The 16975-nt window shown below is 46.5% G+C and overlaps 1 protein-coding gene across 3 annotated transcripts in view; it reads left to right on the top strand.

The window, feature by feature from the left end:
- rassf3 (Ras association domain family member 3) overlaps window positions 1-14267 on the top strand; it is a 212528-nt gene extending 198261 nt beyond the window's left edge. For all 3 annotated transcript variants that reach the window (XM_087997032.1, XM_087997033.1, XM_043709950.2), the window contains 3 exons: window positions 3024-3294; window positions 6301-6416; window positions 8044-14267. In XM_087997032.1, the coding sequence (XP_087853158.1) occupies window positions 3024-3294; window positions 6301-6416; window positions 8044-8193 (537 nt within the window). In that variant the 3' untranslated portion in view covers window positions 8194-14267. The remainder of the gene's footprint in view (window positions 1-3023; window positions 3295-6300; window positions 6417-8043) is intronic.
- Window positions 14268-16975: the final 2708 nt, after the last annotated feature.

Consider the following 16975-nt stretch of genomic DNA (forward strand, 5'->3'; position numbering starts at 1 on the left):
ACAGGTGCATTGCAATGCCATGCCTGGATGAGTGTTGGAAGGTTATTCAGTTAGAGAGGTGGGGGTTACTGCTACCCTGTCAGATTTACGGTCTCTTGCACTCTGCCGCAGATTATTGACATTGAGTCTGATACTCTACACCCCGTTTCTCATTCTGATTTGCTTGAAAACCAGGAGCTCTCCATGTACAATGGCTTGTGAAATTGTAACTTTCTGGGGGAAGGCCCATCCTGGTGCTGAGTTCCCCCTTTTTGGGAGAAGAAAAGACACAAAAACTCAAGATTTCCAAGGATGTTGCCAGGGTTGGAGGGTTTGAGCTATAAGGAGAGGCTGAATAGGCTGGGGCTGTTTTTCCCTAGAGTGTCGGAGGCTGAGGGGTGACCTTTATTGAGGTTTACAAAATTATGAGGGGCATGGTTAGGGTAAATAGACAAGGGATTTGTCTCAAAGTAGGGGACTCCAAAACTAGAGGGCATAGGTTTAAGGTGAGAGGGGAAAGGCTTAAAAAAGGACCTAAGGGGCAACTTTTTCACACGGAGGGTAGTGTCTGTATGGAATGAACTGCCAGAGGAAGTGGTGGAGGCTGGTACAATTATAACATTAAACAGGCATCTGGATGGGTATAACAATAGGAAGGGTTTAGGGGGATATGGACCAAGTGCTGGCAAATAGGACTAGATTAGGCAGCATGGTGATGCAGTGGTTAGCACTGCTGCCTCACAGCGCCAGAGACCTGGGTTCAATTCCAGCCTCAGGCGACTGTGTGGAGTTTGCACATTCTCCCCATGTCTGCGTGGGTTTCCTCCGGCTGCTCCGGTTTCCTCCCACAGTCCAAAGATTTGCAGGTTAGGTGAATTGGCCATGCTAAATTGCCCATAGTGTTAGGTGCAGGGGTAAATGTAGGGGAATCGGTCTGGGTGGGGGCGGGTTGGTGTGGACTTGTTGGACCGAAGGGCCTGTTTCCACACTGTAAGTAATCTAATGTAATTAGGTTAGGATATCAGGTCGGCATGGACATGTTTGACCAAAGGGTCTGTTTCTGTGCGGTGGCTCTCTGACTGTAGTAGTTTTGTATGTGACGACAGAGCTGTGAGGCTGTAGCCCTGAGGGCAGACTCAACGGGCTGTGACTCTGCGGAAAATAATCGGCTCAGCAGGTGACCCAGCTAAGTTCTTATGACTCAGGATTGGGGTGGGGGGGGGGGGGGGGGGGGAATTCCTCCCGTGGAGAAAATTCTAAACCTAAAGGTGACAAATGTAACACGAGATGAGGAGGAGCTGGTGATGGACTGGGATGGACAAAGGTAAAAATCACACAACACCAGGTTATAGTCCAACAGGTTTATTTGGAAGCACTGGCTTTCAGAGTGCTGCTTCTTCATCAGGTATCTGTAACACAGTCACTAATAAATCCAATAAGGGACTCGGGAGAAATTCTTCACCTGGTCAGAGTCATACAGCACTGAAACAGATCTTTTGGTCCAACCAGTCCATGTCGAACATCATTCCAAACTAAGTGGTTCCACCTGCCTGCTCCCGGCCCATATCCCCCCAACCCTTTCCTATTCATGTAATTTCCAAATAGCTATTGAATGTTGTCATTGTACCACATCCAACACCACCTCAGGAAGTTCATTCCACATTCAACCCACCCCCTTGCCTCTCATGTCTTTTTTAAATCTCCCTCCTCTCACCTTAAAAATGTGTCCCTCCTGTCTGAAATCCCCCATCCTAGGGAAAAGACAACTACCACTAACTCTATTCTATACCTCATTATATTATAAGCTTCTATAAGGTCATGTCGCAACCTCTAGTGAGAAAGGTCTCAGCCTATCCGGCCTTTCTAGAGTGTGCTCTGAATGTGGAACTTGCTGCTGTGTAGAATAGACAGGGTGAAGGACATAAGGAACATAGACGGGGCAGTCCAGTTAAGTAAACTGATCATTGTCACTCATTAGAGTTTAACCTGAGGGTCACCACAACTCAGACAAGAGCCAGGACTGTGTCAGCCAGTGCAGGAATTGAAGCCATGCTGTTGATGTCACTTCATATTGCAAACTGAGCCCCAGGCCAGCCATGTATGAGAGTGTGGAAAGGAAGAGATGGTGTCCAGATGAACTGAGCTGAGAAAGAGGCTGGTGTGCAGTACAAACCATTAAACCCACCTGGCCTGTTCCTGTGTTGTATCATTATATCATTCCATATAGGAGTAGGGATGCCTTGCTGCAGTTTTACAGGGCCTTGGTGAGGCCACACCTTGAGTATTGTGTGCAGTTTTAGTCTCTTAATTGAGGAAGGATATTCTTGCGATTGAGGGAGTCCAGTGAAGGTTCACCAGACTGGTTCCCGGGATGGCAGGACAGACGTATGAGGAAAGACTGGATCGATTGGGCTTGGACTCGCTGGAATTTAGCTGAGGGAGGATTCCGTAGAAACATATGAAATCCTGATGGGTCTGGGCAGGCTGGATTTGGGAAGAATGGTCCCGATGTTGGGGAAGTCCAGAACAAGGGGTCACAGTCGAAGAATAAGGGGTAAAGCTTTCAGGACTGTGATGAGGAAGAATTTCTTCACTCAGAGAATTCTCTCCCACAGGAAGCTGTTGGAGCCAGATCATTAGATACATTCAGAACGGAGCTGGACATGGCCCTTGAGGTTAAAGGGACCAAGGGTCACAGCGAGAAAGCGGGAGTGGGAGACTGAGATTGCATTATCATATTAAATGATGGCACAGGCTCGAAGGGTCGAATGACCTCCTCCTGCACCTATTTTCTATGTTTCTATCACCAGAAATCACAAAACTGATAATTCTGCAGAAGCATCATCGGACTGGAAACATTAACTCTGTTTTCTCTCTCCACAGATGCTGCCAGACCTGCTGAGTTTCTTTAACAGTTTGTATTTTTGTTCCTGATCTTTGTTTTACGCTCCTCACAGCGCTCTGAGGGATCCTTACCCCTCTCTCCTACCGAAACCGCGGAGTCACGTTCCATTTTCCAACTTCCGTATTCTTCCCCTCCCTAGAACCCAGACAACGTGTACACTGGCTTTATTAAAGTTGAGATGGACCTGCGCAGGCCTATCACCGTACGCTCCATGGTGACGCAAGGAGGCCGCTTGTACAACAACAACAACGAGACTGCCTTCTACATGCCCAAGGGCACCACCAACATCCTGCACATCAGCAGCACCCACACTGTGAAGGAAGTCATCGAGGCTTTGCTGAAGAAGTTCATGGTTGCTGATAACCCTGCAAAGTTTGCACTCTTTCACCAGTCCCGCAAGGACGGCCAAGGTAAACGTGCACCAGGTGGAACACCTCACTAACCTCCTTCCCAAAGGCGGCAAAGGAAGCAGCAACGTACGGTGCATTTGCGTAGCGCCTTTCGCCACCTTCTTTGGGCGCATCATCCACCATTGTAATTCACTACGGCACACTCCCCCCAGTTAGCAGCGGGATAATGACCAGGGTAGCTCATCGTAAAACCAGGAAGTGTTGGAGATTCTCCATTTATTGTTCATTTACTTACCCTCAATTTGTTATTATTATTTATTATTCTCAATTTATTGGTGGGTTACCAAGCATTTCTCTGTCCCAGATGCTGCCTGATCCGATCAAGTTTCTCCAGCATGTTGCAGCTTTGACCAGCATCTTTAGTATTATCGGGTAAACTGGTTTCTACGTCTCGGTTGAGGATTAAATATGGTGCGGGACCACTCCCAGTCTCTCCTTCAAGCCCGGCTTGTTGTGGGATCTCTACTGTCACCTGAGGGAGTTGGCAGATCTCCAGAAATCACACCACAGAGACAACAGCCCCGACATTGTGGCACTCCCTCAGTAACGCTCTGGGATTTATTCCTTCGAGCCGATTGCTGTACGGAATGTTCAGTCCCATTGTTTCTCCTCCTCCATCTCCTGCACAAAACATAATTGTCAGGAAGGAAATAAACATAATTCTAGCTCAACTTGATTAGACCAAATTGGCTGAATTACTCATTTTGTACACACTAACTGATTTATCTAAAGGAATGCTAGATTCTTGCTTTTGTAACTTTTATTTATTTTAGCCTCAAATATGATGCAGTATTGTAAGTTTTTTTTATAAAAGCCTACAGGTAGTACATTTGATGAATAAAAGATCTACTCAGGGCCAAGTTACGTAATCTTTCTTCTTCTTGAATACCGGGCATAGTGACATTTTGTCCGAAGCAGTGCTGTTATTATTCTCTTTAAGGAAAATATGCTCCCTCTGGGCTATGACCAGGACAGGCCTGTTTCATAAGTTGTTCCCTTTGAAATCGTTTTCTTAAAGCTGGATTAACACTGTCTTCATGGCCTTCCTCGTCTCTTTGTCCCAACCTCCATCAGCTTGGCCTCTTACCCGTGTACAAACACATTTACCCCAGTCTAAAGGTGTTCCTTCAAACTCCCCAGGAACTCAAATGTAGCTTTTGTGGTGTGATTGATATTATCTCCACACACTCCCTTCCACAGACCACTACCTACACACACACACACATACACACACACGCACCAAATGCATGCATACACATGAACACGCATATGCACAAATACACACACCGCACATGCATGCACATGTGTGCTCAACAGGCAGACACACATGCAGAACAACAAGCGCAAACAGACACAGAAGAGATAGACATATACATAACAGACAGGAACACACATGCACAGGACAGGCAGACACGTATGCAGAACAGGTGGGGATACACACGCAGAACAAATACATACATACACACACTAACAGCACAGACAGACATGCACATACTCTCCCTCCCTCAGACATGCGCACACACACACACGCACACAAACACAAAACACGTGCGCGCACTCACCCAAACACAAAACAGACACACACACACAACAGATAAACAGATGCATGCACCCACTGAACCATTGGTCTTGGTAATGTCTGGCTTCGGTAAATGTTCAATCCACATAGCTGAAAGCAAAAGACTGTGTATGCTGCAAATCTGACACACGCACCAAGAATACTGGAGAAACTCGGTAGGTCTGGCAACATCTGTGGAGAGAGAAGCAGAGTTAACATTTTGAGTCTGGTATGCTTCAGAATATATGAAGGAAGAGTCATACCAAACTCAGAACGCGAATTATATTTCTCTCCACAGATGCTGCCAGACCTGCTGAAGATGTTTCTGCACCCCCACCCCACCCCGCTCCCTGCCTAGGTCCAGGTCCCTTCATGTGAGGGGGCAATCCCACCCACATCAAATTCCATTCCCCTACCAGCCTGCGCTCAGTGACCTCCTTGGTTTCGATCTATATAAGAATCGAGGGACTTCTTTCTCCGCTCAATGAGTTCCTACATTGCCTTGCCCTACATTGCCTTGAGTCACTGGATGACACATTCTTTACCCTTCCCCCTGCTCACCGATCCTAATGCTGGAATTGCTCCAGATATACCATTGGAGGTTTGCAGTCCTCCCAAGGATTCCAGAACCCAGGAAGATTACTGCCATGCTGCTGTGACATTTACTGCAGGGACTTGGGTTTGATCCCAGCCTCCGGTCGCTGTCTGTGTGGAATTTGTACATTCTCCCCGTGTCTGCGTGGGCTTCCTCCCAAAGATATGTAGGTTCAATTAACCATGGGAGATACAGGGATAGGATGGGATGCTCTTTGAAGGGTTAGCGCGGGACTTGATGGGCCAAATGCCCTGATTCTGTACGGCACAGATTCTATGGGTCCTTACTGTGGTCTCATTGCAAGAAGCACCATTCTTTTCATTCACACAGGAACAGGAGTAGGCCATTCGCTCCATCAAGCCTACCTCCCCATTCAATGTGATCATGGCTGATGGAACACTTCAATGCCATTGACCCAGCCCATCCCTGTGTGTTGTCGGCAATCAGAAATTTATCCATTTCTACCTCGAACGTACCCAACTAGTGAGCTTCCGTGTTGGGGAATTCCCAAGGTTCATAACCCTCAGAGTAAAATAAATTCTGATTTTATACTTAAGAGGCATTCTCTTCATTTTTAAAGTTGCGTCCCCAGCAACAGACTCCCCAGACAGGGGGCAAATCTTCCCTGCACATGCCTGGCCAATCTCTGTTGTTCTGAGTGGGAATGGAAGTGGGTGAGGTGGCTCCTGTCAGTGGGCCATCCGGGGATGGTGGTGGTTAGTGGTTAGTCGTGTGGTTCGGGTGCTTTCGCCCTCCCGTAAGGTCTACGGGTGAAAGAGTTTGAAAGCCATGGGTTTACAACACCATTTGCTCATCTGACCATCTCATCTTGTTTGGGTCTTTGTGTTTGCAGTCCACACAAGCAAACTGCTGAACGGCGAACATCCTCTTTACCTCCGTCTGCTCGGGGGACCCGGCGCTGAGGCTTTGAGTTTTGTTCTCCGTGAGCACGAGACTGGGGAAGTGCTGGTAAGTGATCCATTCACTGTCTCTTGGGGTCGCTGTTCCTTTCTGCACCTTCTATGTTCTTTATCTATCTACCTGAACACTCCAGTGAAATCCGATACTTTGCTTTGGGAGGCATGGTGGCTCAGTGGTTAGCACTGTGCCTCACAGTGCCACGGAGCCTGGGTTCGATTCCACCCTCGGGCGACTGTGTGTGGAGTTTGCACATTCTCCCAGTGTCTGCGTGGGTTTGCTCCAGTTTCTTCCCACAGTCCAAAGATGTGCAGGTCAGGTGGATTGGCCATGCTAAATTGTCTGCAGTGTCCAGGGATGTGTGGGGAAGCTAAATTAGCCATGGGAAAGGTGAAGCTCCTGGTATATTCAGAGGGTCGGTGCAGACACGATGGGCTCTTTCTGCACTGTAGAGATTCTCTGATTCTAATCAGAAGAGGTGAAGGGAAATTTGCTTGAAGTATAATCCTTCAGTAAAACTGGGCCATTCCCCAAATCAGAACCAGCCTGTCTAGTTCATACGCAGAGAGATTCAAGCATGAAAGAGATAGATGCATGTTTAGATTTTAAAGGCATCAAGAATGTGGCATTGAGATAGAGGATCCACCATGTATGGCGGTGTGGGCTTGATGGGCCAAATGGCCTACTCCTGCTCCTAGTCTCCCTGTTTCTATGGATGGCCTGGCCTGTCCTGTCTCTATTCTCATTACTTTCGGGAAGTAGTTATCATCGGTGCCGCCCAAGATTTGTTTGGGTTTTGGGAGTGCGTAGCTCCTACACATTAACATAAGGGGGAGGTGATGGTCTAGTGGGATTATCACTAGCCCCTGTTAATCCAGAGAACCAGGTAATGCTCTGGGGATCTGGGTTCAAATCCAGCCTATGCCAGACGGTGGAATGTGAATTAAGTAAATATCTGAACTGAAGAGTCTAATGGTGACTATGAATCCATTGTCGATTGACAGGGAAAAATTCATCTGGTTCACTAATGTCCTTTCGGGAGGGAAACGGCCATCCTTACCTGGTCTGACCTATATGTGACTCCAGACACACAGCAATGTGTTTGATTCTCAACTGCCCTCTGGCCAATTAGGGATGGCCAATAAATGCTGGCCTTGCCAATGACATCCTCATCCTGTGAATGAATAAAGGGGAGAAAAGCCACCTCAGTTTGGGTGACCTCTGTACATCAGGAATACTAATCAATTCGGTTCTCCCCGTGCTTTAATTGAGTTTTTAAGTTCTGTTTTCATAGAACCCCTACAGTGTGGAAACAGGCCCTTCGGTTCTACATTGTCCACATTGACCGTCCGAAGAGTAACCCATCCAGACCCATTCCCCCACCCCATTGCTCTACATGTACCCAATCCACACAGCTCTGAACACCATGGGGCAATTCAGCACAGGCAGTCCACCTGGACTGTGGGGGGGAAACCGGACTACCTGGAGGAAACCCACGCAGACACGGGGAGAGTGTGCAAACTCCACACAGACAGTTGTCTGAGGCATGAATCGAACTCGGGACCCTGGCGCTGTCAGGCAGCAGTGCTAACCACTGAGCCACCGTGCTGTTATTTTGCCTTGGCTTCTTTGGACAGATGTTGACCTTTTGCCTTTAACCTTGTTCCTTGCTCTTCAGTGGGAAGAGTTCAGTCTCCCGGAGCTGCAGAACTTCCTGCGGATATTGGCCAAGGAGGAAGAAGATCAGTTCCGGCACTTGAAGAGGCGCTATGGAGAGTACAGAGCCAAGCTCGAGGAAGCCCTGAGAGCAACTGGAAAACCGGGTTAACCCAGCCGAGGGCAGTAGCCTGGGAGGCACACTCAGAACTACCAGGGCATGCTTCAAACCTGCACGTATGACCAACAGGAGTGGCCTTCAAATCTGAAGACAAGAGCTTTGCACAGAAACCTAAAACCATTGGTTCCATTGACAGAGAACCAGGCTGCCTCTGCTTTATGTACCTCTGCTTACACAAACAACGTGTTTACTGGACAATCAGATTATTTATAAATTGGCCGATGGCCTGTAGTCTCCAGAAGAAAGGTTGTAACGGTTAGAAGCCCTAGTGTGGCATTTTGCGTACAAAGCATTTACAGTGCTGCTTTTAACGTGTGGCTGTACAACGGGCAAAATCTTTCTAACGTCCCCGGCAGTGGTTTCAATACCCTGCCCCTGTGAGTGATGAAGAGGTACCAGGTGACAGCGTTCAGCCTGAAAACTGTCCAAAGTCCCTTTCAAACCACTCGCCAAGACGTGGAATAGAAATTCTTTGAAGTTTGAAATTTTACATCTGGGCCATTGGTCCAAGACGGGAATTGGTACTTAGTGGGACAGCGTGGATTGAAAGAACAGGAATAATCAAAAAAAACATTTTGAGTGACAAGGGACCAATGATGTAGCATGTCGGATATGAGTGAAAGGATGTCGTGATGGAGAAGTGGTGCTATGGAAGTGGATTGAAGGATGTTCAGGATGTGCTAATGAGGAGGGATGGAAATGGATTTATTACAAAATCAGATACCGGAACCTGAGAGGAAACAAGATTGGGTTTGAAGAAAGTAATGAGATTTTAGTGACATGGCAGCTTGATCTTAGAGTGCTATATTCTTGTATAAAGCTGAACAAGTATTTGTTTTGGTAATCCTGGGTGCATTGGTCACACCAGGCCAAGGCCTGCATGGTGCCAACCACACCCACCCTTAGTGCATGAATTAATACTGACATTGTCGCACACTTACAACAGCAGTAACAACTCCAGGGCTGTTTGTAGCATTGCACTTCTGTGACCTGCTCCCATTGAGAGTTATGAACGCCCTCTTCAGGGATACACTACCAAGTGAGGGGCAGGCAAATGCCCAGGTCAAACCTGTGCTGACGTTTAGTGAATAACTGAGCAGTTTGCATTTACATAGCACCTTCCGAACGGCCTCAGGTGCTTTGCAGCAGCATTCTCAGACCAAACGTTTGTCACTGAGCCAGAGGAGAAGGCGATAAAAGACAGCTGACCAAATTCTTGGTCAAAGAGGCAGGCTTAAGGAAGAGAGCGCGAGCGAGTGTTGGGGAAGGGGAGAGGGAATATTTGGGGGCCAAGCTGGCTGAATTGAAGGGCACAGAGTAAAGGCCAGAATTGGAGGAACACAGAGTACGTGGAGTAAGGGAGATTTCAGCGATATGTACAACATTGGCCAGATCTGAAAGTAGTTGGCTGAAAATGAGGAATTTAGTCATTTCCATCTTCCTGTCATTATGTGTGTGGATGTTTTGAAGTACAAAAGCTCCCAGAATAATGTGCCATTTGGCTGACCTCGGGAGTTATCGTTTGTCTGCAGTAGGCCCTTGGAGATAAGGCTCAGTGTTTTGGCCATGACTACAAGGAGGATAGTGGAACTGTCACATGGTTACTTTACTGAAAGGCTGAGTTGCTAATCTGTCACCCATTGTGTTCCAGCACCGAGTTACACCTGTATACAGAGGCACCTTGATTAGCCAGCATTCGATTATCCGAATGTCGGATTATCTGGCAAGATTCGGCTAAACTATGTTACCCGGCATTCGACTAACTGAACAAAATACTCCCTTCCCGTGTCCTTCGGACAATTGATGTTCAGCAGGGAGTTCTCGAGAACCACGCACAAGAAAAGAGAGCTTAATTCACAGGCAATAGGTCTGAAGAGTGCACGTTTAATGTTGTTTATCTGAGTGCAGGTGGTAGGAATATTGACTGTCAGATTGAAGTAGATCACCTTGTTCATTTTATTCTCTATCATTCTGTTAACCACAAGATAGACGGATAATGGGGTTATTTGCTCGTCACTGCAGACAGTTCAATCACCCAACCCCAGGAAACCCTTAGGCAGAGAGGTAGTAAACCTGCCTCTGAGCCAGGAGGTCCAGGTTCGAGTCCCCCCTGCTCCAGAGCTGTGTCGATTAAAATAATGTTCAAAATAATCAAGAATTTGGTGTTGAAGAGCTTTAAAATCAGTTATCCTTCTCTACTTGTAACCCTCAGATTGCTTCCATACTAGACAAAACCAAAGAAATTTGTGTCAATTGAAATGATACTAATCCTTTCAACATCTCCCAGCGAGCGCATTCCATTGATTAATCGCTCACTCATTGAAATATTACTGCTGCAGGTTTGGGAGTTAAACTCTCTCGGTGTGGCAAATATCATGTCTGTGTTTTGTGAGTGACTTTTACGATTCTCCTCAGATTCCCTGCCTCTGAACAAGATAATGATCATCAGTGCACTAATCCCAGCAGGAAATGTGACCCTCAGCTTTGCAAACACAACTAGAGTTTTGTTTTATAAGTGAATGTTTCTGTGAACTTTTCCCAATATTTGCATTGGGTTCAACTTGAATGCCATCTGACGACCCACAGTACACTTGGAGTAATTCTGATTGGGTGAAGGTTGTTAGAAACACCAAGATTGAGAAAATGAAATGCTGGAGGAAGATACATAACGTGGGTGTGAACAGTTTGCTCACTAGTTCTTTCACCTTTTCTATTATCCGTAAAGCAGTCATCCTTTGAGTGAGGCTGTGTTGTACTTGTGAGTGACATTTTGTGAGCTAAGAGCCTCCAGCGATCTCACATCTCCAATTAAACCAAAGATCCAGGTGAAATATTCTTAAATTTCTCCCTATGGGGTAAATATTTGTAACTACAGCTCTCTAGTCAGTCATACAGTGTTCCCAGCCAAGGGGAGGGCAAGTGTGCAATATTGGTTGACAGTGTTTTTGTTGAAATGACTGAATGGTGAATTTACCAGTTCTAATAGGGGACAGCCTCTCAAATCTGCTCTGCCATTCCCTTAGATCATTGCTGTGTTTGAGTAGCCCTCTTGGGTCTTGAACCTTTCACAATCTCGCCTCAGTATCTCCCAAACTGTTTGTGCCTTCAGGTATACCTGCTGCACGCTGTTTAAGAGGGGCAGAACATTACAGCAATCTTTAAACATGACTCGGTTGGTGACTGTGTGTGTGTGTGCAAGAGACAGTGACAGGGTTCAATCATCTGGAAGAGTGCCTTAAGTAATCGAGATACCCTTTAATTACACGGTTCCCCTCCCCCCAACACCCCCACCTTCCATAAATCTTCAGATGGAGTTACATTGTGTTTACAGAGCACTTCAGGCTATTAAGTCTACGCTGGAATTAAACTCCACATGGTCTGCGTTCACCTTTCTTCATTAATGTGTCCTCCTGTCTCTTTCCCCTTTTCTGCTTTAACTGAGCCCTTTGTTAACTGCATTTTTGCTACACATCTCAATGATACTGAACGACTACAAGGTCATGGTTTTGCCACATTGGATGAACCAGTTTCTCTTGAATCCTTTTAAATTGTAGAGCTGCACTTTGTGCATCCCCCGACATTATCTCTACATTTACTCGATCAAAGACTTTCACAAATTTAACAGATTGCTTTTTAGGACGTCCCTTACTGGCACTCATCCAGTTCAGGATTTTCTGATCGTCAAAACCTCTTGGTGCTGGTGTTAGCTGTAGAATTGGTTTTGCCCCTTCTTCAGTGCCTGGATATTCCTTTTTCCAATATGGATTCCAAGTCATGCAGTGAGCTGTCGGGAGTTTTGACTGAATTTTTCCAGCTGTTGAAGATCATGTTCAGGCAGTGGAGTGTAATAGGCTGCAGTGATTTTAAACTGCTCACCCAGAAAATGACTCGACAAAAATGTGGCCTGTTGTTGCACTTGGTTAAAGTTTGTAAATAACAAATTCAATGTTTGTTGAAGCAGGAAACTAATGAGTTCTTTCACCCAGGGTTTGAGAGTTAAACTCCCTTGGTGTGGCAAATATCATATCTGTGTTTTGTGAGTGACTTTTACGATTTCACTACAGCTGACTTCGAGAGTACGTTCCCTGTGCTGGGATTCTGTTAAGAGCCAATACAACCATAAGTACGCCATTGGCCATAATGTGCTTTGGGAGATCCTAGAGGGAGGGTGCTGTGGCAGGTGCCATGTAAATGCAAATTCTTTCTGTTTGTATCAAGTGTGTGACAGTGCATGATGTATTTCGCCTTTGGGAATGTTGATTGGTGAATGGCGAGAGGGCATGGCTCAGCTCAGAGTGTGTATTTTAATGTGTAATTACTGTATGTATCTTTTTCAGTGAATTGCATTGCATCACGAGTTAGGGGCAGCATGATGGCTCAGTGGTTAGCACTGCTGCCTCACAGCACCAGGGACCCGGGTTCGACTCCAGCCTCGGGCGACTGTCTGTGTGGAGTTTGCACATTCTCCCCGTGTCTGCGTGGGTTTCCTCCGGGTGCTCTAGTTTCCTCCCACGGTCCAAAGATGTGCAGGTCAGGTGAATTGGCCATGCTAAATTGCCCGTAGTGGTAGATGCATTAGTCAGAGGGAAAATGGGTCTGGGTGGGTTACTCTTCAGAGGGTTGGTGTGGACTGGTTGGGCCGAAGGGCCTGTATCCACACTGTATGGAATTTAATCTAATCTAATCTGGGGATGTGAGGGGTGTCTGATTGCCCTTAATTGCAGTGTGTGAGATTTGACAGAGTGGAAGAAGGATGAATTTGGAGACTTGTCCAAATGGCTGTTCTGCCGTAATGCGACAGTTGTGTTCCCCATGACCTTGTGCAAGGGAAAACTGCTATAGAAAATCACGCCATAGAAGATCGCTATCAGAGAATCGCCATACCCGTCCAGTGGAAAGTTTGCGTTAATCTGAACAACATCCACAATTCATCAATTGTGTTATAGCCAATTGACGCTGACGAAACGTGTGTTACGGCAGACTGACCTGTCATTGAATAACTGCTTCGTGCATCCATTTAGAAAACCCGAGGTGAGGGCTGAAGGTTTGCCCACTGGGTTTATCCTACTTGGGGCTGGGGTGGGGTGCCTACATTGGGCTGGAAGTGGAACCGCAGGGCGTTCATCAAACCTTGTACAACTACTGACTCTGGAGTGACCAGGAGGCTGGTGACTATTGCTCAGTGAGTCTAATTTTTGCAGTAGCTGATACCAAAGTCGAAACTAGGGCACTTTAGCACATCAGGGATTTAGCTTGCATAATCTTGGTAAACCAAATTGAAACTTGACATTTTAATTCAGCGGTCTGCTTTCATTGTTTACCACCACATGGTATTCTGCAAAAAGAAGAGGAGAAACGTTTATATACCAGAGTTCCACTTCTGAGTCGAAATGATGTTTATTTTAAGTTTTATTGTCAAACTAGACACTGTACAAAAGTCTTATTTTTTAAACAGGACCTCTATACTCTTGCTGTGAACTGAATGATTAATTGAGCAAGACACCAGAGTTGGTTTTGTGTTCTTTTACTGTGAATGCTTCTTTTTAACCCTTACTTGAACGAGTTGCAAACCACTGTATTAACAAGAAATATTCAGCAACTGCTGGACTTGCCCAAATGGGAGTTGGGCAATAAGTTCTGTGTGTGTGCTGTTAAACGGGGTTGGGGGTGGGGTTAATGTGATAAATTTGGGATTTGGCGACGGTATTTAATTGTAAAGTTGCTCCTCCCAGTGTGATCAGACACTGGTCGCTGTGCTGCTGGTGCTGTCGATGAAATAGCCAAGCCGCACCACATCATGAAAAACAGAATGCAAATTGTTGAAATCCGTAAGGGTTCAAAAACGAACGTGAACTTTTAATCATGGATATGCATGTGGAGAAGCACAAACGCTAGACAATGTATAGGACTGAAAGTTTTTGTTATTGTATTTATACTGATGCGAGTGCAGATTTATTTTTTTAGGGAGGTTTTTTTCTGTTTCCTTTTAAAATATTGAGTGTTAAACATGGCCTTTGTAAACTGTCATTGCGTATTTTAATAAAGATGCGATTAGCACAATTACCCATCTGAGTTTACAATTGTATATCTTCTCATTGGTTAACCATTTAGCTGGCTCTGTTGTCAGGTTTATAATCACCTCCTATCTATAGTGGTCTTGGACAAGCCAAAGAAAGAGCAGACATTGCTGGAGGAACTCAGCAGGTCGGGCAGAATCCGTGAAGAGTCAAAGAGTGTGGGGCTGGAAAAGCACAGCAGGTCAGGCAGCATCTGAGGGGCAGGAGAGTCGATGTTTCGAGCATAAGCCCTTCATGAAGCTCAAAACATCACCTCTTCAGCTCCTTGGATGCTGCCTGACTGGCTGTGTTTTTCCATCTCCAGCATCTGCAGTCCTCACTTTCTCCTAGAATCCATGAAGAGAAAAGCAGAGTTGGCTTTGAGTCCAGTGACCCATCTTCAGTGTCTGGACTGAAACACATCTATTTCCAGCCAGAGATGTTTAGAATGTTGCACTACTTATGAATGGATCCTTCATTGTTATGTCTGACCTGTGGACTCCCTCTGCTGGTACATGGGTGTATGACAGGCCCAACAACCTGTGAAGAGTGAGCGGTTCCCTTTGCTAAATTGTGCTGACAGAGGATGAATTTCCAGTCAGATTCCTAGTATGGCTGACTTATGTCTGAACATTGCAGCCTCCTCACTGGAAGGCCTGAAGAAAAGCAATTTGGAAGAGCATTAATTCTGGTTCTCTCCATTGATGCAGCCATAATGGTAAGGTCCTGGGGAGTTTGCTGAACAGAGACCTTGGAGTGCAGGTTCACAGTTCCTTGAAAGTAGAGTCATAGAGATGTCCAGCACAGAAACAGATCCTTCGGTCCAACACGTCCATGCCAACCAGATATCCCAACCCAATCTCGTTCCACCTGCCAGCACCCGGACCGTATCCCTCCAAATCCTTCCTATTCACTTCCTCTGGCAGCTCATTCCATACATGTACCACCCTCTGCGTGAAAAGTTGCCCCTTAGGCCTCTTTTATATCTTTCCCCTCTCACCCTAAACCTATGCCCTCTAGTTCTGGACTCCCCAACCCCAGGGAAAAGATTTTGTCTATTTACCCTATCCATGCCCCTCATGATTTTATAAACCTCTTTAAGGTCACCCCTCAGCCTCCAAAGCTCCAGGGAAAACAGCCCCAGCCTGTTCAGCCTCTCCCTATAGCTCAAATCCTCCAACCCTGGCAACATCCTTGTAAATCTTTTCTGAACCCTTTCAAGTTTCACAACATCTTTCCGATAGGAAAGAGACCAGAATTGCCTGCAATATCCATCTGATTGGGTTAGGATAGGGCAACACGGTGGCTCAGTCGTTAGCACTGCTACCTCACAGCACCAGGGGCCTGCGTTTGATTCCAGCCTCGGGCAACTGTCTGTGTGGAGTTTGCACATTCTCCCCAGGTCTGAATGGGTCCCCTCCGGGTGCTCTGGTTTCCTCCCACAATCCAAAGATATGCAGGTTAGGGTGGATTAGCCATGCTAAATTGCCCATAGTGGTCAGGGATATGTAGGTTTGGGGCATTAGGCAGGGGAAATGTAGAGTAATAGGGTAGGGGAATGGGTCTGGGTGGGATACTCTTTGGAGGGTTGGTGTAACTTGTTCAACCAAAATGGCCTGTTTCCACACTGTAAGGATTCTCTATGATATCTGGATGAGTTGGACCGAAGAGCCTGTACATCTCTATAACCTGCTGAGTCTCTGCAGCAATCTCAGAGTTGTTCTGATTTGGAAACAGGCTACTCAGCCTCCACCAGTGTCAGTGTCCAGTCTTTACCCCCTATCCCTACATACTCTCTCTGTCCAAATAACCATCCCCTCGAACACCTCCAGGCAGTGAATTCCATCCCATAACTACTAACGGTGTTGAGAGAAAAATAATGCTTTTTCTCACATCAGCCTTGCTTCTCCTGTTCATTCTCTGTGTTTGTTTCAAATCAACGGTGTTTTGAATTTATCCCTTGCCGTGGGTGCCTGATCATGCACAGCCAGTGGGCATTTGAGTCTGAGTTGGGGAAGGGGGAGCGTAACTGCACTTTGGTTCCAGTTACACAAAGGTCAATTGAAATAGTTCAATGTTCATTCATCTTTCACTGGGAGCCAGTTGGATGGAGTAACGCCAGGATGATGGATCACAGGCCGAGTGCTCAGTCGTATCATTTCATCAACTGGGATCAAGAGCAGATCATTTGGTCCTTTGAGCCTGCCCTGCCCAATCACAGTCAAACAATCATAGAATCCCCTACAGTGTGGAAACAGGCCATTCAGCCCAACATTTCCACACCAACCCTCTGAAGACCAACCCATCCAGACCCATTCCTCCTACCCTATTATCCTACATTTACCCCTGGTTAATACGCCTAACCTATACATCCCTGAACACTACGGGCAATTTAGCGTGGCCAATTCATCTGACCTGTACATCTTTGGATAGTGGGAGGAAACCGGAGCACCCGGAGAAAACCCACGCAGACACGGGGAGAATGTGCAAACTCCACACAGACAGTTGCCTGAGGTGGGAATTGAACCCGGGTCCTTGGTGCTGTGAGGCAGCAGTGCTAACCACTGAGCCACTGTGCCACCCACCCACTGAACCACCATGCACCACGCACCACTCCCACACCCCCCAACTCGCTGCCCACTGCTGTTGTTTTTCAACCCAGGGAAGACTAAGCTGGCCTGGACACTTAATCTTATTCAGTTTTACCCTTCCAGGAG

The sequence above is a fragment of the Chiloscyllium plagiosum genome, unplaced genomic scaffold (assembly GCF_037043375.1).
Source record: "Chiloscyllium plagiosum isolate Xiang-an unplaced genomic scaffold, Cpla_swu_hap1 HiC_scaffold_19, whole genome shotgun sequence".
Taxonomy (NCBI): Eukaryota; Metazoa; Chordata; class Chondrichthyes; order Orectolobiformes; family Hemiscylliidae; genus Chiloscyllium; species Chiloscyllium plagiosum.